The 24,042-nt window shown below is 36.8% G+C and overlaps 1 protein-coding gene across 1 annotated transcript in view; it reads left to right on the top strand.

The window, feature by feature from the left end:
- The window catches only part of HCN1 (hyperpolarization activated cyclic nucleotide gated potassium channel 1), a 186,040-nt gene that overhangs the window by 19,107 nt on the left and 142,891 nt on the right, over positions 1-24,042 (top strand). The window contains exon 2 of the mRNA XM_057371811.1: positions 4,305-4,728. Within this exon, the coding sequence (XP_057227794.1) occupies positions 4,305-4,728 (424 nt within the window). The remainder of the gene's footprint in view (positions 1-4,304; positions 4,729-24,042) is intronic.

Raw genomic sequence — 24,042 nt, forward strand, 5'->3', positions numbered from 1 at the left:
AAAAAAAAAAAAAAAAAAAAAAAAAAAAAAAAAAAAAAAAAAAAAAAAAAAGAAAGCCAGCGTTCATTTCACAGAGCATCTGCTAGTCAATCAAAATATTTAGCTGAAGAAGAAGCAAGTATTCTAGGAAGGCTTATGAAATTTTTTTACAGTTCTTGATTCTCTGGATGTGTAGAGTGAAATCATGATTTATCCACGATCAGAAAACCCAGTCTTTGATGCATTTTGTTTTGCTTCAGAGGTATTTCACAAGCGATCTGAGTTAATATCTTTTTCAAGGGCCTTCCAGTTTATAATGAGCATTTATGAATGCATTTCATGAAGCTTTACTGATATGATTTGGTCCTTTTTAATAAAAGATCAGAATCTGACTCTTTTTCTTGACACTCAGAAAACATAAATTTAGACAAAGCCCTGGCTACTCTGCAGCCTCCAGACACAGCCCTCCATGCCTGAGAGAAGCCTCTTTGCTGTGGGGTTTGTGAGACCATGGACAGCTTCTGCTGGCACAGTCTGGGTGCACCCGAGGGATAATCATATCTCAAACTAYGCTGATTCAAGGAAATTGAGACTCTTGCTGTTGATGGGCAGAAAAAGGGAATAATAAAGCTGGCAAATCTGAATTTCTATGTACAGCAAATTATGCAGTGAATTAACTTAGAGATGAAATTTCCTTCCTTAAAGACTCATTTCTCTCTGGGTTGGGGATATAAGGTGGAAAATAAAATGCCTGCTAGAATTCATAGCACTTAATGTTGTTAAGCTTAATACAAACAGTGATTAATTAATACTAAGTAATTCTTTATTGCTGCTTGGGTAGGCACTGTTCATCCTATCCAGGACAGCCTATGGCAGTGAATAAAACACGAACACTTTAGCRCCATGTTCCAGAGCTGAAAAAACACTGTTATTACTGTAAGTTTTGAAAATATAATAAATAAAATATGATTAAAAATATCAGTGAAAGGGAGCTATAAATCTATCTAGTTTTCAGAATTCCAAACTAGTAATTAGTAGGGGTTTTTAAAATATATCTATAAATTTTTTTTTAAACTTTGAAAAATATGCCTTAAATACGTTTATATACTTTAATACTTGAAGACTTTTTTTCTTGCCTAGAGCTATTACACCTCTGAGCCATTTAGAAGCATTTAAAATGCTTCAGGAATAGTTGATTGCAGTGCAGTGATGACCTCTGCACCCTCTGTTAATGTCATCTAGTTGTGGCTTCACTGAGTTAGCTTCAGCTGAGCAATAAGCTCCATAGCTGTTCGCCGTGGGGCTAAGGTCGGCTCTTGCTTCTCATTTTGAGCTTTGGAAGGTCTCATTACCCCCAGACTCCTGTTTTTTCCCTCATTCTCGAAAATTTTGGGTCATAGGCCTGTCTCTTCCTGCTCTTCATCAGTGTTTTATATTACCTTATATAAATGTGGAACTCTTGAGACTGTGAATTTTGGATTCATAGCCATCCTCATTGGAGTGGGAGAAATAGCAAAATAAATAAAGCTAAAAGTAGTTTGAATTTTCAAACAACTAATTTCAAACTAACAAAGGGCTATCTTAGTGTGTCAATGGCAGCTCCTTGTTCTGTCTTGCGAGGCTTTACAGCTTCCTTTTTATTACGTGAGTGGCAGGATGTTCTGAACTGTAGGCAAGGAACGCATTGTATTACTTTCTCTGCACAGGTCGAAGAAGGGCAATACAGGGAGTTGCATCTAGTTTTTCTCACCTGAAATAAAATATAATTTGGCCAACAGAACTTTCCTAAAGGAAAATGTCCGAATAATTTCTAAATGAAAAATAATAARTGGTTTTCTTTACTAACTAATCAGCTTATATGATGTTGTTGGCTAAAATCGAGACACAGAAGTCCTTCTCATTCAATGTTATTTTAGCCCTGACGCTACCGCTTTTGCTGACATTCAGCATCAGGAGCAGCAGTGCGTTTTGCATAATCGCAGTAGGCGATGATCCTTTAAACCGCGGATTACCGTAGGTTAAAAACACCTGGTTCTGTATTATCTCTCATGTTGGCTGGGTGGCTGGCTGTTGTGTGGCTTGGGTTAGCCTTTGTTGCATAACTGCTCCCTGTGCTAGAGAAATGTAAAGGTCAATCTGAAATTAGCAGAGCTTTGCTTAGGAGTGGGCCACAGATACAAGGACACCTCTCGTAATTGTTTCCTGTTCGTTTGGCGCCGGTTTTCAGGATTYCACAAAGATGTGAATCCTCCCAGAGCGCCTTTGTGAAGTGCTTTGGTTGAGAGCATTTTAAAAGTGTTTGTAGTAATTTTACTTGTAGATCACAGTAGCAGTGATGTATAAATTTAGTGGTTCCTTGTGTATGGCAATTCCAGATTATTGAAAAGGAATCTAGCACAGTGAGAAGTATTACATGGATTAAAAAGACAAGAGAAATTGGGATTTTTTTTTTTTTGCCAGATATGGTGATTACTATCGTATGCTGAACAAAAATACATACAGCCTGAATAAAACTGAATATTTTTAGCAGTTAAGTGTTCACATTTATTGCAAGACTGAAAATGTGTAAGACACAAATCACRTTGTGGTACACAGAGAATTATTTTTAAAGTCTATTTCATGCAGTTTCTGAGTAGCAGTTAGAGATACATTGCCAGCTACTCTGTTTTCTCAAATGATGGTTAAGACTGATCTCTCTAGGCTTCTCCTGGAATAAATTACTTTAAAACTGGGAATTCTCATGCCAGTCTCAATCCTAAGCTACTTTTCTTTTAGCATGTTTTACAATTACCCATAATAATTTATGTTTTCCAATCAGCACTATTTACACTTACAGTTATTTGCACAGATAAACATGACAAAAAAGGAATTTTTAAAGCTAGATTGGGATTGGTTCAGCCTGGAGAAGGAAAGGCTTCAGTGTGACCTCACCATGCCCTTTTAGTACCCGAAGGGAGCCTACAGGAAAGATGGATAGAGAYTCTTTTCAAGGTCATGTAGTGACAGGACAAGGCAGRATGGCTTTGGACTGAAAGAGGTTTAGATTAGATACTACAAATAAAAGTGTTTACTGTGAGGGTAGTGAGGCACTTGTGCCATTTTCCCAGAGGAGTTGTGGATGCCCCATCCCTAGAAGTGCATAAGGCCAGGCTGGATGGAGCTCTGAGCAATCTGGTCTATGGAAGATGTCCCTGCCTATGGCACAGGGGTTGGAACTAGATGATCTTTAATATCCCTATCAGCCCAAACCATTCAAGGATCATTTGGTGAATGCAAGAAGCAATCTCTGAAATCCAGTGTAATCCCTATTCTCTTTGCAAGTCTGGAAAAAGCTTAGTTCGTGGTTCTGAAGTGTTTTGTGGCCAATTAAACTATTTTTTTTGCCAGGATCCATTACCAAGATGAGGGTGTTTGTGGCATGTCAGGAGGTGGTGTTGGTGTGATAGGTGTGGTCTGGAAATCGGCGTTGAAGTGATGTCCATGACATGTCCATGACATGTCCCCTGCCCCAGACCCCACTGTGACAAAGGGACAGAGCAAAGAGATAGTTGTGGAGCCTCTGCTGCCTCTAGTCTTCTAGAAAGTCTGATGAGTCCATGGGCAACTTGGCTGACTGGTTTTAGTACCTCTCCAAATAAATTTTAGCTGACCAGATCAATGGTRAAATGCAGTATCCCTTTCTATTACTATGCAAATTGCAGCTATTTTTTCTAAAACTTCTTAGCTAGCTCTGAAAGAAGATAGACTCTGAGGTTGTAAAAATGCATGGAAGTTCAATTAAGGTTGTAAAAATGGATGAAGGTTTTTATGTTATCTAATTATTGTTTCTATTTTTTTCTTCGGCACTTTTTTCCTCTTCCTSTAATTTTATTCCAAGCACTGTAATGGTATCAGTACATTTGCAAAGAGTTGCTGACATTTAATATATTATCTATTAGGTATCTGGCTTTCCACTTTTGGATGAAGACTTAGGAAAACTWTTGCTTTGCTAAAGCAGTTTTGATTGGCACAAGAGATCGGATTTACCTGTATGAAACCACAAAGGTTTTTGCAGGAGTCTGGGTTAGTCTGCTCAGTGCTACCCATCACACCTTTCAGTGYGTGACATACCAAGAGTGATAAACCATAATACTGCCTTTGTCCTAGATGCATATTCTTGAGAAGGAAGGCACATAATGAAGTGTGTTAATTACTAAGTCTTTACTGACCGTTAAAATGCTGAATGAGTTAAAACAGTGAGAATGTTCTGGTGGTGAAGTTGGTGACCATTTTTGTGATGTTTTACCATGTTACATCAACCATTCTGTTTCTTCCCTTTTTCCTAGGTTTTACTGGGACTTAATCATGCTCATAATGATGGTTGGAAACCTTGTCATTATACCAGTCGGAATCACATTCTTCACAGAACAAACAACAACGCCATGGATTATTTTCAATGTGGCATCAGACACTGTTTTTCTATTGGACTTGATCATGAATTTTAGAACTGGGACTGTGAATGAAGACAGCTCTGAAATAATACTGGACCCTAAAATCATTAAGATGAATTACTTAAAAAGCTGGTTTGTGGTTGACTTCATCTCATCAATACCAGTGGATTATATCTTTCTSATTGTAGAAAAAGGAATGGATTCCGAGGTTTACAAGACAGCAAGAGCSCTTCGTATTGTGAGATTTACAAAAATCCTCAGCCTGTTACGTTTATTGCGCCTTTCAAGACTGATTAGATACATACACCAGTGGGAAGAGGTAAGATTTATATGGTTATAGCATCATTCACTGAGCTCTTGTTCCTACACAGCACTAGTCAATCTCTGTGAAGGGCTACACAGGAGCAAGGATGTAACACAGCTTTTACTCACTAGCTGTTGTAATTACAAACAGGTGCTAGTGGCAAGGCCTTTTTGGAAATAAACAGCACAGAATAACCATCTTCTCTCTGCAAATGGCAGAGACCAAAATGTGTTTGGCACCATCAGTGCAATTTGCATGGATGGACTCCTCGTGATGTTACCAAATGACTAAAATATCAGAATAATTCTATACTAGAAATTCTACCAACCACCTAAACTGCATTGGATTTGGATGACTAGCACTTAAATTTATTAATATCCTTGTAGTCACAGAGAACTTAAAATACTTGTTTGTATTTTTCTATTTTAGGAGAAATTGAAACCATTTACTGTTCAGTCGATTTCCTAGAATGGTCATTGTTTGAAGGCTGTATGTAGGCTGAATATAATAAATAATAGCCTTYTTTATGAAAAATGGGCAGTTCAAATTTTGAGCCATTGCCTTCTAAACTTTCAACTCTTCTGTTTCCAGACATAATGCTGTGCTGCCTGTCAATTTGGTGTATTGACTTTTCCAGGAAATTATGGCATTTCCTGGTTTGGCATGCTCAAGGCTAGGAAGTGKTCAGTGCTTTGGCACACACCAATGTGATTCAGTCATTTTGTTTCTTGCCTGTCCTCATTTCTGTAGTTCTAAATATCATCATGTGTTTTAAACAGAAGTGCTAAAGCCATAGGAAACAGTAACTGCTGTTTTCTAAACCTTTCTTACAGTGAGCATAAAGAGAATTATTTTGTAGAGTATTTTCATGGAATCACTATTAAAATTGATATGCATAAATTTGTTTACCTGTTTGATAAAGATTTCTTTAAGTAAATGAATACTGAAGGATGATTTGGTRCCATTTTTTTGGTACTTTTCCTGCTGGCTATCTCCAGTATAATATGCACTTTCTGGTTTAAGAGGAAAGTCCAATTATAATTTAAAATGGCATGATGCTGGATGATGCTAAGTATCAGAAGTCTAAAAAATTTATGGTAGTTTCTCAAAAAGGCCCTGAAAGAGGTCATTATTTTTTATTATACTCTATTTGGTAAATCTTCTTGCCTCTCTGTAAAGCACTGCAAAGATGTTTTTGCACAGAAATAGTTTGTACTCAATTTAACTGAGGCGAATGATTAAGCATATTTTGCAGTTCTACCATAAAGCTGTGCTTTTGTCTCCTCTGTGCTTCACAGAGAGACAACCTTCTGAAATGCATTCAATGACATTATTTTCTGGCAGCTTGCGTTGTTCTCTTGCCACTACAAAGACCTACTAGGCAGAGATGTGAACCCCCCACCCCTTCCGCCTGTTGTCAAACAGAAATCAGGTATCCTAAATAAAAACAGTAGAACTGGCCACTAAGTGGGACTAAAACTGACCGGACTGTGGTTCAAATCAGCAATAGCTGCTGTTTGGTCCTTTAGTTCCACTTGTAAAATTTGTGAAGTATGTTCTCAGGAAGGTAAAAGAGTGTCATAAGGTGGGAAGTTTTTGCTTTGTTTAGGGTTATTTTGAGCCTGTAATAAAGCAGCAAAAGGTTAGTTGGCTGATTACAAAAAAGATTCTCACATGTAGGAGCAGAGATAAATACATACGCCAAATCAGGCTCTGATAAATATCAAAATGAAACGTGTGAAAGAAAAGAAAGATTTTTTTGTTTGTTTGGTTGGTTTTGGTTTTCTTTTTCCCCTCCAGAAATTAAGGAGGTCATGGATTTTCATATATGGCTTTATAGAGCCTGTATGTTACAATATCATAATGTTTTAAACCAAAAAGAAAAAAATTGGTTAGGGAGAACATTTGCTGAATTATTGGGAAACAATAACTAGATGATCCCATAGGGGTAGTWAGTGAGACTTTGCTGCTGATATTAATAGTCTCTGTATGTGTGTATTTGCACATGGACAATAAGGAGCAACTGTTAACTAATTTTTATGACACAGAACTGGAGCCTGTTTGTGTGTGGTTAAAAGGATTTAATAGTTTTTGCATATGAGCTGACATGTTGGTTTTAAATGTGGTGCAGATAAATCTGAAATATGTGTTTGGATACAGAATAATGAGCATTATGTCAAAAATATTGAGAGGACAGCCAGGAAACTCATTCCTCATAATGTGCCAAGAGAATACTTCTTGCATAACTGATGGATGAACAAACCAAATTGTGTGATAAGGCAGTTAGCCCTGTATTTCTAAATCCTCAAAGAAAAAAGGCAGGCCAACATTTTTTGAGCTTTTCCTTTTTAGATAGCACATAATCTGGAATTCAGGTGGTCAATATCCTGGACTTTAAGAGGAATAGGCAAAAATTAAAAAGGTTTTTGTATGACACTGGTGAAACATGGTTCCTTTTCTTTGTTTGTTTCCACATCATTTACATCAATTAAATTAAGATCAAGCTGCCAACAGCCACCTAAGGTGATATTGAGGTAAATAATGTATGCATTACAGAGGTTTTCTCCTCATTAAGTGTTATGGAACAGCTATAGCCTGTGGTGGAATGTATATGAAAACTGATTGATATACTCATATCAGTCTGATGCTAATTACTCACCCAAATGAATGGCTCAGTGGAAATTGGAAGAAACACTTTAAAAAGGGGACAGGAGATGTGTGGGCAGGAAATGATTTACTGAACTTGCAAATTCACGCTTCCCTGAAACTGCTTTTTGGTTACAAATTCTAATATTCTAGTCCTTTCAAATCAGATATTGACAACAGATAAAGTATTTACTTAAACTAAAATATATACAAGAAAATAATTGATATTTAAATTTGCGGTTACAGAAACTTTTGCAACAATTTCTGACAGGGGATTGTTTGGGATTTTTTTAAAATTTAGATTCCTAAAAATACTGGACAGGAGATACTGGACTTAATTCTTATTTACTGTAAGTTTTATGAGACTGCCTAAACTGCTTACCTTGAATTTTTTTTTACATAGGTTTACATGCAACTAGTAAGTTATTCTTAATGAAATATGCTCATAGATCAGTGAACAATTAAATATTAAAGAGACAATTAAATACATTGTTACATGCCAAATGATATGCCACTTTGTTTTATATTTGCCTGTTACACTAGCTTACTGATTCTTTAAAATATTTCCAAAAACTGCTAAAATCCAGACTTTGAAAGCTTTGCTTTCATCTGTTTGAAACACAGGACAAGACCTGGTAAATCTATGAGCTAATAGAAGTAGTTCTTCTAAAAAAGTTCCCTGAGTCTTGTTCTGAGATGTCTGATTATGTAGAACTAGAACTGTTTTTAAAGAGAAGCACTTCTTCTTGCAAGTTATGTAATAAAGGTTATACTCTGCAAAATATCATATAGCAAAACATGCAAAAGACATAAATTTCAGCCATCTTTTATTTTGGTTTAAATTGTACTGAAATCTGATTTTCAATTTGCCAAACCTTTCTGAGTTTCATGAACTTGCCTAAATATTGATGTCCACTGTAGTTGTTGATAAAGCTCCRGWATTTAATGAAACACAGTTCRGCGCATATCTTGCCAACATACCATATTCCAATTCTGCTGTTTTATTTCCCATAATCACAGTAATGCAGGTTCAGAAAAGCTCATAAATACAAGCTTTCTGCAATGCTAAGTCTTACTAAAGTGATTAAAAATTAAGTGTGTGAGAGCTTTGCCAAATCAGGTCCTGCATTAAAAATTTCATCTGTTGCTCGCATGCACCAGCCCTGAGTATCACAGAGCACCACTAGGTGTCCTCTCCTTGTTGTTCTGTTTGTTGCCAATGGTACAAAAACTTACATTATGTGTCTCTATGATGTGGAATCATTGTTATTTTTTTAAAATAAAATTATAGTAAAAGAATATTTATGTTATCCAGACAACAGAAGAAAGCTCCTGCTTCAATAGCCTGCTCTTCCTGTGGTAGGTACATGGATGACTTTTATCCCCTGTAAAAAAACCAAACAACTTTTTCTTTCCTCTACAGCCTGGTGGAAATTCAAGGTTTTTTATCTCTCCAGATCACTGACTGGGAAGTTATGTGGGAAGGGAGAGATGGTGAGCTAGGTTGGTACTTGGTAGTGTCTGATATAAACACTTACCTTTACTGACTGGTTTATTAATTTAATTTTATTTTATTTTAACAGGGCTGTGTCTGCCAGACATGGGGTTTTCTTATCAATGATGGTGTTTTACAGTTTAACTTTTTTAATTAATAGCATTATGGAAATAGGAAGTGACTTTTTTTTTTACTTTCTTTTTATTAAATATTAATTTCCTGTTCGAGGAGATATTTTAAAMTATATTTTCTAGGCCCTACATGGTTGTGTCAATTAGTCAAGTACTGCAAGTAAACACACCAGTACAGGTTGAGTGGCAATTTTAAAGTAAATAAGCTTAAAATAGGACACTTTTTATTGCCTTTTGGAGGTACATGAAGCAAATAAGGTTTGTCTGTCTCATAAGGAGTGAGGGGAGGATATTTGTTAAGTAACTTGAGGGGGAGGAAGACAGAGGAAAATCCATCTTCCTCTACTGTCAGAAAGTCTGTGAAAGCCTTTGTATTGATGTCTTCTGCCTTCCTACCATTAAAAAGATGGAAGTACGAGGTTGAAGAAAATTCCCAGTTCTAGAAAAGGGAACAGAAACGCAAGCATTGTGGGGGTTTCTCCCTTTTTGTAATGTTATGCTTGGAAAATGCCTTGTATATAAATTAGTGGATTTCTGTCCTGCATGAAGCCCATGGTTGGGGTCATGTGTGCATCAAGGTTTGCTTGAGGGTTCCTCTTTGTTCTGCAGTCTTCCCTACCAGCTCGTGATCCAGCTGTGGCCATGAGTGCTTGGTATGTGCTGMCCAGCACCACCTCTTGTGTGATCTTCAGGGAAGAAAAAAACCCCAAAGACGCTGGTTGCTTGCAGTTTGAACTAAAGAATTGAGGACTGTTCCTTGCTCATCATTGCTGTAGCAGATGAGCTCTCCAGGKTTATCAGAGCAGAGGGCTGCTCAGCCCCGTGCCACAGTGGGAATGTGTTGTGCTAGCTGTCAGGTCAGTCCTGGGTGAGACTCGCTGGTATTCCTCCCTAATTTGATTGGGATGTTGGCTGATGGATAGTCTGTCTCTATGACAGTGAGGTGTTTTATCTTCACAGAACCAGAACCTGGTCTACTAGACCATTTTTCTTTCCACCTAGACAGTGCAAAGGCAGTTTCTTTGAGACTGTTGAGGCTGGTGATATTATATCTTGATAACATAGTTCTGGTTTGCWAAACAGAATTTGCCTGTGTGGGTAGAACTGAAGCTAAGTTACATAAATAAGAAGGTAAGGTACATAAATTATAACATAAARTGTTGCACAATGTAAATGCACATGTGAATCAAAAATTTTTTCRTCAGTCTCATGCACATAGAGTAAACCATAGTGCTGTTAATCTTTTTTCTCTGACRTGTAACTTAGAAGGCTATTGTCTGTGTTTTGCTAAACAGACCACCTAATGCAATCTCTGCGAAACTGGTAGTGTTCCAAATGGGAAATGATGATTGATCTCATTTCATGTAAACCTTTTTGTTTACAYGAAATTGTGCATATTTTAACATTAGGTGGATAAATTATGTTCAATTGTGCAGTATTTTTAAAGGAAAAATTTCAAGGAGAATAATTTGTTTGAGAGTTGTATGAATCATTGCAGATAAAGTATATATCCATAAACATCACTGATGAAAATTCAGGTTTTATTTTTCATTCTTTTAAATTCCATGCAACTGTAGGGAAATACAAGTAATGGATAGAAACAATTAAAAGGCATTATTGTCCATGGTGTCCTAATAATAGCATACTAACTGTGGAAAAAGAGCAGCACATTTGTGGAGAAAGCAATTACCGAGATGCAAGCAAGACACTGAGCATTCTGGTTTTTAGTTTCCTACTTTATGGTCTAGSCATAGTCACTTTCATAGAAAGAATAATCCATTCCCCTAGAGAGTAAATGGGAAGTGTAATGAGTGTAAAGTTTCTTGCTTCATCGTTCTACCCCTCTTTATAAGGCTGGGCAAACTGAGCTGCCTTTCTTCGGTGCCTATGCCAGGAGAGTAATTGTGTGGTGGTGATGCTTTCCCTGGGAGATAAACCAGGGAAATGTAGAGCACAGCCTGAGATAAATTCCCCTGAACTCGAAAGCTGGATGATAATGTTTTCTTCTTTATGTAAGTGTTTGCCTGGCTTCTATGGTAATGTTCCTGGGGACTTGGCTGCAGACCCAAGAAGGTGGGTTCATCCTTGCAGTAACATTTATAGATAATGCCMGTCAATCAGTTTTGAAAATTATCAGAAGAGTGTCAGCATGTCTTTGACACTTAAGTATAACACAGGTTTTTAGCAGATTTTTTTTTAGTCTAATTCATCGTTCATTATTTTTAAACCATTCTGGCAATAACTCCTTGTTTTGCACTTGCGAGAACTTGCACTCACTACTCATGGCTCCAGGTTTGTTTAGAAAAAAAAAAAAAAAAAAAGGAAAAGAAAAAGGAAAAGAAAAAGGCCTTGTTCTTCCATCTTAAGCTTTTAGCAGGAGCAGAAATCCCACTTAGCTTTACAGGGTAATGTCCTGCTGGATACACCCCACTTCAGGCACGGGGGAAGGTCAGGAATGTTCAGTCCTCCTGCAAGACAGCGCTGCTGGCTGCTCACCACGTCGTCCTGATCCCTCCCTGGAGCTGAAGAGCCGTGAGCRAAGGTGATGACAGCCAAAGAGCCGTTTGGGCAGCCCAGATCCCAGTCTGGATCACGGTTCACCATCCGGACACTGCGATACTGCAGAGTCCTTCCCACAGTGACGACATGTGTTACAAGCTCCCTTTGACTCCTGCAGTGATGAGACACAAAGGGAACATGTGAATGGCATTTTTCAGTTCTTCTCCGAAGTATTTAAAAAAAACTAAAAATTTTACAGGAATGGCAAATTTAGTTTTGCTCCTTGCAGGCTAAACACAATTCATTCACATATATTAATTGTATTGATACTGACCAGCATAGAATGACTTAATTTACTCAGCAATAGTAATTTAACTAAAAGATGTTCTCACCTTGTCACCAATGCCTTGTAAAATCCTTTCCTTCTTTGTTTTTTTCATAATACTACAGATCTTTGCAAGTAAAGGAGTCAGTCATTCTCTCTATGTAGATGTTAGGGAAGAAATAGTTATGGATATTTTATGGTCATTTTATGATGCTTTAAAAATGCTTACTTTTAAAATAAATTTTTAAAACACAAATTTGAAGCCAGCTTGCTAGTCTACCTGATAAAATATCCCAGTTATCAGTTGAAATGGGAGACATATAATCCCCTGTAATAATTCTTAACACAGTATATACTGATGTATCCATTAAAGAAAGGAAAGATGTCCTTACAGTGCATCATTAGTATTTGAAAGCTGAGGAATAAATTATACAGTAAAAATAAATTAGAAAAGTGGATATGAAAAATTTTAACATTTTCCTACAAAGGAGCATTTCAATTTTTAAATTAAGTAATCATTTATTTAAGGGGGAAAAGATATTTCATTAGATTTCAATTGGATGTAATTCCACGTTCTATTTTGAGAAGAAAATTGTCAGCTGAAGTGAACAGCTTTTAAAAAAAATAATCCCCAAGCCCACTATTGTATTATCTTGGTTCTCCTATGTGCAGAACATGGTGCAGGTGAAATTTTGTGTGATTTTGTAGAAGAGCTTTGGTTGTTTCAGAAGGGTTTGAGAGGTAGAAAACRGAGATATCTGGAGAACTTGTGCTGGGCAGACCATCCATTTACTGTTGCTTTTATTTATTTATTCTCCCAGTGTGTGATGTCCCTGAGCTCATATGGGCATTCTGTTGAATAAATCGGGACTGAAATGATAGAGAATTCACTGCATGTCAATAGGTTGAGGGCCATGTTCTGATTTTGATCAAGTTTGACAACCTTCTAATACAGTAAAATGCCTGTGACACTACTTGTTTGAGTATGTTTCTGTGGTTAGGGCTCCCATTGAGGAGTGGAATTCCCATTGGAATGTGTCCCAATAGTTAATTAGGAAAAAGGGTCTGTTTTATAAGGGTGAAATGGCCTGGATTAACCATTTAGGGAGTAAGATGCAACCATATAAACATATTCAGAGAGGGTTGAGGAGCTGAGATGGCAGTGTGGAAATGGCTCTACCATTTGCATATTAAATTAAATAAGTTATTTCTTACCTGAATCTGATTGATTTTGTTCTAAATAACAGATATTATCACACCTGTGTAATGTATGATTGAAATGTGATCTGTTAAGAACAGGAAATAATTTAATTCAGATATTGTCAGAGCTCCTTGCTTCCAAGCAGAAATGAAGCTTGTGGTTGATCTGTTAGTCCGTCCTCACCATAGTGCACTGGGAACATGCCCTACCTCTCACCATTTTCACCTTTCTTAACCCAGGCAATTGCTTTGCTGTTGTGTTTCTATTTGTTCAGGTTCATAGCATTTTCTTTGTTATTTTTTATCTTCTTAAAAACACCTCTTTTTCCTCCCATCCTCTCTTCTTTCAAAACCAATGAGCTTGACTCATCTGCTTAACTTAGCACAGTGTCTTAGAGTTGCATTTCCTWTCTTTCCAGTAAATGTTTCAACTTGCTATCGACCTGGCAGAAAACTGCTGCCATGTGGTGTGTTTGGTATCATTTCAGTCTCTGGTTTGTGTGACAAAATGGTACGTAATTCCTGAGATCATGTTTGAATCCAAGTGAGGAGCTGTGGGAGTGGGGCCCTGTGTATGCACGAGAGAAACCATCTCTAAAACAAATTAAAGTTCCTGAAGGCTAATTATGACAAAAATGGTGTAACCTCTGCCAAATGGTGGACCTTGTTCAACTGAACTGCCTATAGGGCAGGGGAAGGATGTGAAAAAAAAAAAAACAAACAACCAAACAAAAAGCAACCAAACTCTGCACACAAACAAACAGAAATAAAATAGAGAAAACCACAAGAAACAACACAAATCCAAAACATGAAAGAGCCATGGTGGTTCAGACAAATGTGCTTGTACATAATTATGTGAATATGTCTTCAAGGGTGAAAGTTCCTAACCTTCACTGCACCTTTGAATAGAAACATTTCACTCTGTATTTCTGAAAAAAAATGAACCAATCTACAGTTTTTATCTCTCTAGATTAATTCTCCATGTGTCATGTACTCAGTTTASCTTAAGTGACTGACTGGCAGAATTCAAAGATTCATGACAAAGGCAGTCCTTTATCTCAACTAAAAACTGTAAGTTTCACTGTTGAGTTGATACTTCTGTTCATAGTCTAAAGATAGTGGCATACAAAATTTATGGCCAAAACTTGAACCTGGAGAGCAAATTTAAAATGAATCTCTTTTCAGGAGTACCTTCCTGTGGGATTTCCAAAGGACATTATTGAAAACCATGTAGTAGTTCTCATCGTGATGATCGATTTTTCCCTTAACCAAMGACATGAATTATGTCTTCATCTGCGTCAAAAATAGCTAGGCATCCCACATGAGAATTGTTTCCCAGCTGGGGAAATACAATGTCAGATATGTTTCAACAAGGAAATGGAAAAAAAAGAAGCAACTGAAATGTAGGAGCAGGAGATAACTTCTGGAACTCTTCATTGTTTTGATTACCAACAAATTGTAAAATATTGAACCCAAACTARTAACTTATATTTTTCTTGCAAGGACTTTTGGATGAATTTAACAAAACACTGTTTTYCCTCCAGCTTCAGTCACAGGAACACTCTTTTTCCTATCACTTATTCATTTTGCCCAGGGCAAAAGCAGCCTCCACCAWAAATGTGTTTTTCTCTGTTTCCTTTTTCCTGTGTGTCAGTTTTGGTAACTTAATACACATTTAGCCCACTTTGGATGTCTATTTATATTTCTGATAAAGTTTACATATCACAAATATGTGTATTTCTTGATCTTTTAAAAACAGTTTTAAAAAATCAGTTTATTTTGGGCATAGTAACTGCAAGGCATAAGGAATGAGGGTGTCAAAGGTTTATACGTCTAGAAGTAGTATCAACACTGTAATCTTTTTCATTGAAGTAAATCCATGAAGAGATACCTAATTTTTAAAATAATTGCAAAACAAATTCCAGTAGAACTTCACATGCTTTCTTCCTTTTAATTTGACTTTMCCATTGTTACTTCTCTGGAAGGTGTCTATAGGTACCTCTACCCATTGTGAAAAGTGAACATGTTTCTGAAAAACATCTGAAGACATAAAGTCTACAGCTAAATTGTAATTTTAAAGCTACATGTGTCTGAATTAACCTAGTTAGGCCTCAGAATTAAAAATCTCTGTGACAGTACATTAGAGATTTGTTTTTTATAGAGGCATTATTTTTATTTACACTCTCAGCCTAATGAAGTAAATCAGTTTCATAGTTTTGAACAGACTGAAAGAAAAATGGTGTGTTCAATATTTGTTTTGTGAATTCAGCACTGAAATGCAAAAGGAAAAATATAAAATTAAAGTTTTTAGTTCTTTGTGAATTATTTGAGTACAAAACTTTGTTTATCTCTTCATTTAAAAAGTCCTTCATAAATCACATACATGGTCCTGGGGATTTCTTTCCACTTTCTTTTAAAGGTTTGGAATGTTTTTGTTGTTTTCATTGGTGCTGTTTTTTACYGGATGTGATGAATGCTCTTTAGAARTAATGATTATCAGCTTAGAGTTGGAAAATTTACTCCAGTGCTGGTTTTTCATCAGAGTAGTGCAAAATAATTCCCCACCAACTGAAAAACTAGAACTTCTCGCTAAGTCATGACAGAGGTATGACTTGAGATATTTAAAGTTTGAATTTCAGTATTATTATACATATTTGAGGAGTCTTCCTTCATCTTTTTTGATCTTTTGACCTAAGGTTCTTGAAACAGCAGTGTGCTTCTGACTCTGTGCTCGAGTGCTAAATATACTTAAAAAATTTAATACTCTATTAACCCTTATGCATCCTGCTTCTAGGGAGGATGAGAGTACAGGGAAAAAGGAAAAATTGGCAAGAGAGGGCAAAACATCTCATGCTCATTTTTTCTTTATAACTAGTCCTTCTTGTTACCTGCTGCTGTCCAGAAAACCAGTATCAGAAAGCTCCTCTGTCATACCTTCCATGACTACCATCTTTTAGTTTAAACTCTGTGAAAATATGCAAKTGATATGGGTATCACAGGTGTTTTAATTGCTTCCACTACTCTGGTATCCACTTTGACACTGGAAACTGAAAACTCCTGTGTTCTTGTCACTGCCAGTACTCAGCACACTCAATGTGGTGAAACAGAAACAAGACTACTCATACCTCATAAGAAAATGTGCCTCGAAAATGTCCCTCTGAACTTCTGAGAGAGAAAGTCTATTCAGTGTAATTTCTACTTAATCTGCTGAATAGTGCTTTTATTAATTTTAGGTGTAAATACTTTTTTTTTTTTTACTATATTTTTCTAATTATCATCATTTATTATGGAAACAATTGCAGATTTTTACAGAAATATCTCTATCTGAGTAGTTTGGGCACTTGAGCGACCTGCAACTGAAAAATGTGTCCTCAGACATTTGTCCCACAATCTTTCCARTCCTGCACCTCGTCCTTTATGTCATTACTTTGGGAATAAAGTCTGCACTCTGTGCTTGCAGGCTTGGCCTGGAGCATTAGAGCSTGCTACAGGATGAGTAGCTCTGTGCCCCTCAAATCTGGCTGAAGATGCAAACCAAAAGAGGTTTCAGAGAAAGTTTTTACTTAGGATAGTACAAATAAGCATACCAAGGAGACTTGATTTTTTTCTCCAGGTTTTTTCTTACACTTGGAAACGAGAGAGAAAACTGGTTTTCTAARTTTGTCATATTTGCTAAGTTAAGTGGGGTGTTTTGCAAGCCATTCAAGATGAAAGATACAGAATGTAGAATTGTTCCACTCATCAAGTTTATTCCTTGTTACAAATACTTTATAAAAGGAAATAAATCCAAGGAAGTCCACTGTATCATCCAATAATGTCTTGAAGAAGATAATCCCTTCCTTCCTCAGTCTGAAGGGCTTCAGGCAGGGTTGGCATGGGATGAAATTGGCACTGGCACACTGCCCTACCTGACCTGATTTGATTCCTTGTGCCAGACTGAGTGCCTAATGGAGCRGGTGGGAGCACTCCCACTGATGGARAGGCAATGAGGGYTTGTGTGGGTTTTGTAGAGTGACTGCTCCGTGACGTGGAGAAAGGGCAGCCCTGGCATCTCCCATCGACCAGCTGTCAGCACATAGGTGTTCCCTGCTAYGTCTCCTAGCAGCTTCATCTCAAGTGTCCATCTCTTTCCAAAGATTGGGCAGGGAGCAGAAACACCCATTAATCACTGGAAAGCAAGCACTTCAAAATCAGGACTTCCTCAGGCTTGGCTGTTAGAGCTACCCTCAAGCTCCTGGCCAGTGATAGCACTGAGAATTTGCTTTTCTGCAGGGGAAATAAGGTGCATGACCTGGAGTGAATGGAAAGGTGGAGCTCCTYTAATATTTTGAATTCAGTGATCCTGTCTGTGAGTTCATCTCAACTGAATTCTGTGAAGTGGCACCAGTGAAAATACGAGAATTTTCTGTTTTACTGGGGGAAGCTCTGGAGTCCCCTTAAGACTTGCGTTGGTGACCCACTTCATTCATTTGCAAGAGGAAAAAWATATAAGTCTGCTGAAAAGCTCTTTAAATTTAAAACAGAAGAACAAATCTGACCTTTTTTAACTTTTATTTTAAAGCTGCTGTTTGGTTTATGTATAGAACATGTTCTGTGATTGTGCCAGAGCTTTGCAGGGATACTTCTAGCATTCAGTTACCTTAAATGATATTCTCAGAATATTTTTATAGTAGCAGGGAAAGAATGATTTCCATGGCAGATCAAGTATTTGTTCATAAAGAGCAGCTATGTATTCTGTGTCATGTTTTTTGAGAAAGAATACTCATAGGTTTGTTGAGGATGGGGAGAAGTGTTCAGCTCACATGTGTTGATGAGCACCACTATGGAGGTAGAACAAAATCAATTACAGTAACTGTTAAATGKATAGAGGCATTTCAGAAACATTATGATGATTTGGCCCATTACTAGACTTTCAATCTTCTACTTACTATGGCTAGTTTAGAAAAAAAAAATTCAATTGGAAAAAGGGCATTTTAATGAGCCTTTTATCCTTAAGTGCTGAATGTGGAGTTTTATTACAATGCATAAAAGAGGCGTGTCTCTATAGGAGCTTGGTGATCTAATCTATTTACTGATTGAAAAKTGTGATGAGATAAACTAGTGGTAACTGAAAAAATGATGAAAGGTGGTCTAACATTGACACAGATCTGATGYCCTTATATCTGATCGGTATAAGAAGAAACAGTGAGCCAAAATGGCTCAGGAAAATAGAGTATAGCATTAAAAAGGCTAGAGTAAAAAAATCTGCATACCTTCAGAAAAATGCCTGACATGGTTTATTTTTTATTTTATACTATTCTTTAAAATTGTGTTGCTGCCCTGAATAACACATTTGTAATTTATAGTACTGTCAYTGCTGGCATGTAAAGATACTGTACTCCAGCATTTTGTCATGCTAAGTGCTCCAGCATCAATAAAGGCTGCCATTTTATCTGTCCCAAGTTAATGTTTCTTTCAAAGTTTACGATTTCTTCAACTGAAATAGTTTCAAATCCAAGTGTGATTGTGCACTTCTTCTGTGATGTGGGATGTTTTTGCTTATTCCATGAACCATCAACAACTAAAAGATTTTTTTTTCCCCAAAGTGACATCTCTTCAGGGTTCTTGGTTTGCCACATTTTTCCCTCCTTGAAGGAATAAAGCATGAGTTATCTTAAGCAAAGTCCACATCTGAGGTTCCTAAAATTAGTGGACAGCTGAAGATTCCCCTCTTGCTTGTTTGCTATGGTGTCCTTGGCATATAAAAATGCATTGTAAGGTACAAGGTTATATTGTCCTGTCTCAGCTAATTCCTAGACAGTCAGCACTTTTAAATTGGGAACCAGTTGGAGTTTGGCATTCTCAGGGTAACACAGATTGGTTTATAACCTTGACAAAGTTGACAGTAATTCAGAATGATATTAAATATATAGCTATGCTTACATTTAATTGTTGTCAGTGATTTCCCTGATGCTATAGCACCATTCTTAACAAAGTGTTACAAATTCACTTTCTTCCTTGTCTTTTTAGGTGTGCCATTGATAAGAGGTTGTGAGACTCAGCAGTCACCAGAGAGGATCACTAAAATGTTCTTTCTCTTTGTAGTGCAGATTAGCTATCACAGATCCTTGATCCATCAGCATTCACACGTCTTTATCCTTTCATCCTGTTTATTTCTGTAAGATCAATGGGGTTACAGCAACCTCTGTACCTACCAGGGTGCAGGTTTTTAAGAACTTGAATAGTCTGTTAGAGATAAGCCCTTCTGGATGCTCTGCTGGTCTTGCTCCCATGTGCCCACATCAAGCCTGGTGATAAATGTACCCCACATTCACCACAGCTTTGACAGTGCTGYAGTTCTCAGGCAAGTGGATGTGTTCCCTGTTGCGTTTGCAGATGGTGGGGAGCTGCTCTGTGCCTCACAAATTATCTTTCTGTTACTGTCTCTGCGAGCGCCAAGTCCATATTGTTTTTTAAATCTTATCAGACTCCTCAAAACTGATTTATTTAAACTGATTTATTTGATTTTTTTTCTCCCAGAAGTAGTATGTAACATGAATTCTCTTATTCAAGGATGAGCTTTCTTATTATTTTTTAAAGATCTTTTAAAGAAATGCAAGTTTAAATCAAGTTGTGAAACATTCTGGGTAGCATTGTTGCTTCCAACAGTCTTCATTTTGGAGCCTTTTACTGACTTTTAGGTTTCAGAACTGAAACATGGAATAATTTGAAGATAATTTGAAGGCTTGAATTTTAATATATCAAATTCTAAATAGAATCTAGGCTTCAAGTGCATTTAACAATCCCTATTTCTGAAGTGACATATCACCTGCCAAGTACTTTTTCCAAAAGAGCTTTCCCAGAGTTCCCAAAACAAGTAAAGTTTTGTTGGTCTGAGTTTTTAAAATTTTCTTCACAATGTTTTAAATTGACTCTCCATATTCAAGATACAATTATGAAGGAATCCCATGGATAAATGTTTAGGGAGGGAGGAGACACTGGGAAACTCCTGTATGTTGCAGCACCTCCTACTGGAGTGGCAAAGTTCCAGAATTTCCTTGAAGATGCTTCATGATTAGAATTTTTCTTTTCAATTCCATGATTGATAAAAAAATATCAAAAATACTGATATCCGCTCTGCTGGGTAGTTACAATGCCAGTGAACTTCAGTTTGTGGAAAAAACGTATTTAAAATCAGTCATATTTTTTTCTCTGTTGTTGAATTTTGCATTCCATGTATGTAAATTGTTTAGCTTCAATATTATTGTGTGCACACTTTTTATTTTCTTTGGGAGAAGGTGGTAGAGTAACCACTGGAGGGAAAATTCCACTGTTAGATGATCAAATATTCCTTACCCATTACTAGGGATTTTCTTTTCTTGTTCTGCTATTTTTATGTACTGTAGATAATTCCAGTAGCAGCAGTAGCAATGTCTGACCTTGTGTTGTAACACACCCAAGTGGCATGCCAATCTTGCCTTCATTTTGGCAGTGATAAGTTAAGGCTCTAGGATAATTAGAGCTGGCATTTTCTGCAAATTGTGAGCTTTCACAGCAGATGCCAATTCATGTTGCCAAAAATAATAATAATAACTTTAAAAAAAAAAGGAAGAGTGATGCTACCAATGACAGCTCTTTAGTGTGGAAAAACCTCAGATCTGAATATTTTTCATCGATATGAGAGGGAAAAGGGGGAGAGAGAGAGAGAGAGAGAGAGAGAGAGAGAGAGAGAGAGAGAGAGAGAGAGAGAGAGATATGCCAAAAAGAATAATGTTCTGTAAATGAGATAACTCATCTTGAGCACAGGAGAATCAGATAAAATCTCTGCCTGGATACGCTCCTATACCCCCTAGTGAGTGTCCCAATAATCAGATGACTACATAGGCCTTTTCTGATGTATTGAAGTGGTTCCGTTTTGTTCTGAGGAAATAATTCATCTATTTCTTATCTCAGATAAGGGGTCTGGCTGCAAGGCTCCACAGGAGAAATGCTTCCATATTTGTTTTTTATTACATTTCAGAAATGTCTTGGACCTGTTAACAGGGCCCGTAGAAATGTCTGTTTTGTTTGAAACTGTAGAGACATTTGGGATGAGGACAACTTTCCTACTCATTCCTAAAAACAGGCAGATGGTATGTCTGCATATTTTTCCAAAATTTCAATATCAAATTCAAGCTAATATGTTTATTAACTTCTCTGCACTGKTTTTTTGCATCTTACACCCATTGAAAATTAACTTCTCCCTATTTGCCTTCCGGAGCCTTGACAGTTTGTCACATTACTCTGAAGGTGTTTATAGCGACTGGTGACAGAATTGCTTTTAAAATGTCAGTGCTGGCAGCTCATGGAAAAGTTGTTATTAACAGCTGCTCATTGCTGGGAATGGTCAATACCAAAACACTGTAATAATTCTGTGTCTCTCTCTTATTAATCATTTCTGTAAAGTGCTCATGGTTTTTGAGAAGTGTTGCATGGAATGTTTGATACCCAACCACCCGCCCCCTCCCGTAGAAGGCAATGTTATTTTGTTAGCTCAAAGCTCATTTTTGTCATTTATAAGCTCAAAGGTAAATTTGTTAGTTTGGAAAAATAAATTATAAACTAGTGGAATTTATTTRTTTCCATGTATCCACAGGTAAAAGACATACATGTATGTTAGCTCTAGAGTGCAATCTAATCATGAGGAAAGACAATGTGTGCAGAATTTATTTATGACATTTTATATTGCTTGTTTTCCTTATGCAGATCAGTGACTATTTATTATTTCAATGCACTCTGAATGAAGGTTATGTTTTTTTAAAAAATCATTTAGAGGATGATGACAATGACATCATCTCCGTGAATGTAGGACCACAATTCAGGATGTGACTTTAAGAGACAGCAGCTAGGGTTGTGTGACAATCTCTTGATCAGCACTTCTGTTTTGTGAAGGATTTTGTGATTTTGAAATCTTTCTTTTCTTCAGTAAAGAAGAAAACACAATAGTGTCAAGTTTACAAACAGGAAGAAACAAAAAGAATATTCTTCAATTAAGACAGACAATTTTAGCTTGATTTCACCTTTATTTTCCATTTACATTATTATAGATGCAGTTGTTACAGTTTTAATTTTATTAGAGAGAYGGGATGTTTCAACATTCTGAAGTCCTAATGACTTCCTTGCTCCTCCTCCAGAAAATGTTTGAAGTAATGGTATTCTTTAATTTTGAAAGAAATGTGCTTCTCAGTCAGAAATTATATATATATATATATACATATATATATAGGTTTTTTTTTTAAACCTACTACTGAGTTACATAAAACCATAACAGATTTTTGTGCAGACTGAGATGGGTGGCCATGCATTTGCTGAAATAGAATGACTCATTTTCAGGAACAGATAAAGCCATTATACTGCCTGGAACACTCTTGATGCTGTCTGGCTTTTACTTTTCAATTACAGCATACATTATTTAATAGTTTTCTCTTCTTAAGATCTTCATACCTTCTCTGCTCTTTCAAGAATAAAAATCAAATATTATGAAGACCATAAAAATTACCATGGAAATTMTATTTGGGGAAAATTTGTGATGCATATTTATTCTATTAATTGTGCCAAAGATTTTGTTTCAAAACTGGATTCAAAATCATCCTAAATGCTGTGCCCCTAAGTKTTGGTCAGACAGTATAAAACACAGAGGCCAGAGTAGTGCAGGGTTTTGCTATTCAGCATGTTCAGTATCGTGGTGGCTCATGCACATGTCCTGTGGAACAGTCTGAAACAAGKGCCCCCCTCTGTTGTCATGAAGAAATCAATTGGCTAAAATTATATAAAATAATTATATAAAAGCTAGTGATATTGTCGTCAAAGSTAGTACCATTAACAGTCCCTTCTTAGATCATGGTGTGATTTTTGGAGTTGTCCTATACAGAGCCAGGAGCTGGGCTCGATAGTCATTTCTGACTCACAGTGTTCCATGATCTATGATTCTAAATCTGTGAGGTGTTGACTCCTGGTGGTTTGCGTTGAGAATACCTATCAGAGTAGTTTTCAGAGAATCAGGAGGAGAAGTAGACAGCATTTTTTTGAAATACTAAAACTGTTTCAAGTAGAAAGTCAGAATAAAACTGTKTGGGCTGTCAAAAAAACCCTACATATCTTGATATGTTATTATCACCTTCAAAGAACCCACGGAGAAAGGCAGCAGCTTTAATGGGACTTTATCTATCATTAATTTACCCTGAAAGTTAGGCTTTATATGATCTTCATAACCATGCTGAATTTAATTTCATTTGCAGTGACAATATCCCTGCCACCATATGATTCTGTGATATTTCTGGAACATGCTGGAGCATGCTCTCTACTCTGTTTTTAGTTTTGATTTGGTGGCTAGTAACACTGAAAATGATGTAAAGTTGAAAAACTAAAGAGTATATTTAGTTAAGACTAAAGGTTGTATTTACTAATGCAACATGCTTTAAATTTAGTTGATTTCTACTCCTCTGTGTTTTGCTTGAGACTGGATATCATCATGTAGGTATTATTTTAGGTTRTCCTTTAGATTCCATTTGAGTACACTTTGTTAGCATGGAGGTCACATTGTTGTGTAAGTGAAGGACAGTCATATGGGAGCTAAATGGTCTGGGGGAAAAAGAAACCTTAAAAATAAATAGTGCTTCAGACATAAATAACAGAGGTATTCCACAAGATCCAGGGCCTGTGCAGGTCAGGTAAATGCTGTAGGTGTAGGTAATCCTGCCTTCAGACAGTCTGATCTCCTGGAGTGCTTCCAGACCACACTTCCAGGGACATTCTGAGAATTGTGTCCTCAACCTGAGCTTTCATTTTATCTCTTTACCTGTCTTTGCTTTTAATCCAAGGTTGGCTTTGAATCTTCATGCTCTTCCTGTTTTAGATTTCTTTGTTTCAGTATTGTATCAGGAGTAAGACTTTTAAAGATTTTATACAATGCTGATTTTTCCTTGTATTTTCTTTTGTCCTCTCTACTGCCTAATTCACTGTGATGTCYATTGCACTGGAGGCTCATTCTTTGRCTACCTTTTACAATGAGGCTG

This window comes from Malurus melanocephalus, unplaced genomic scaffold, assembly GCF_030028575.1.
Source record: "Malurus melanocephalus ecotype Western Australia unplaced genomic scaffold, MMel_1.1 scaffold_158, whole genome shotgun sequence".
Lineage (NCBI taxonomy): Eukaryota > Metazoa > Chordata > Aves > Passeriformes > Maluridae > Malurus > Malurus melanocephalus.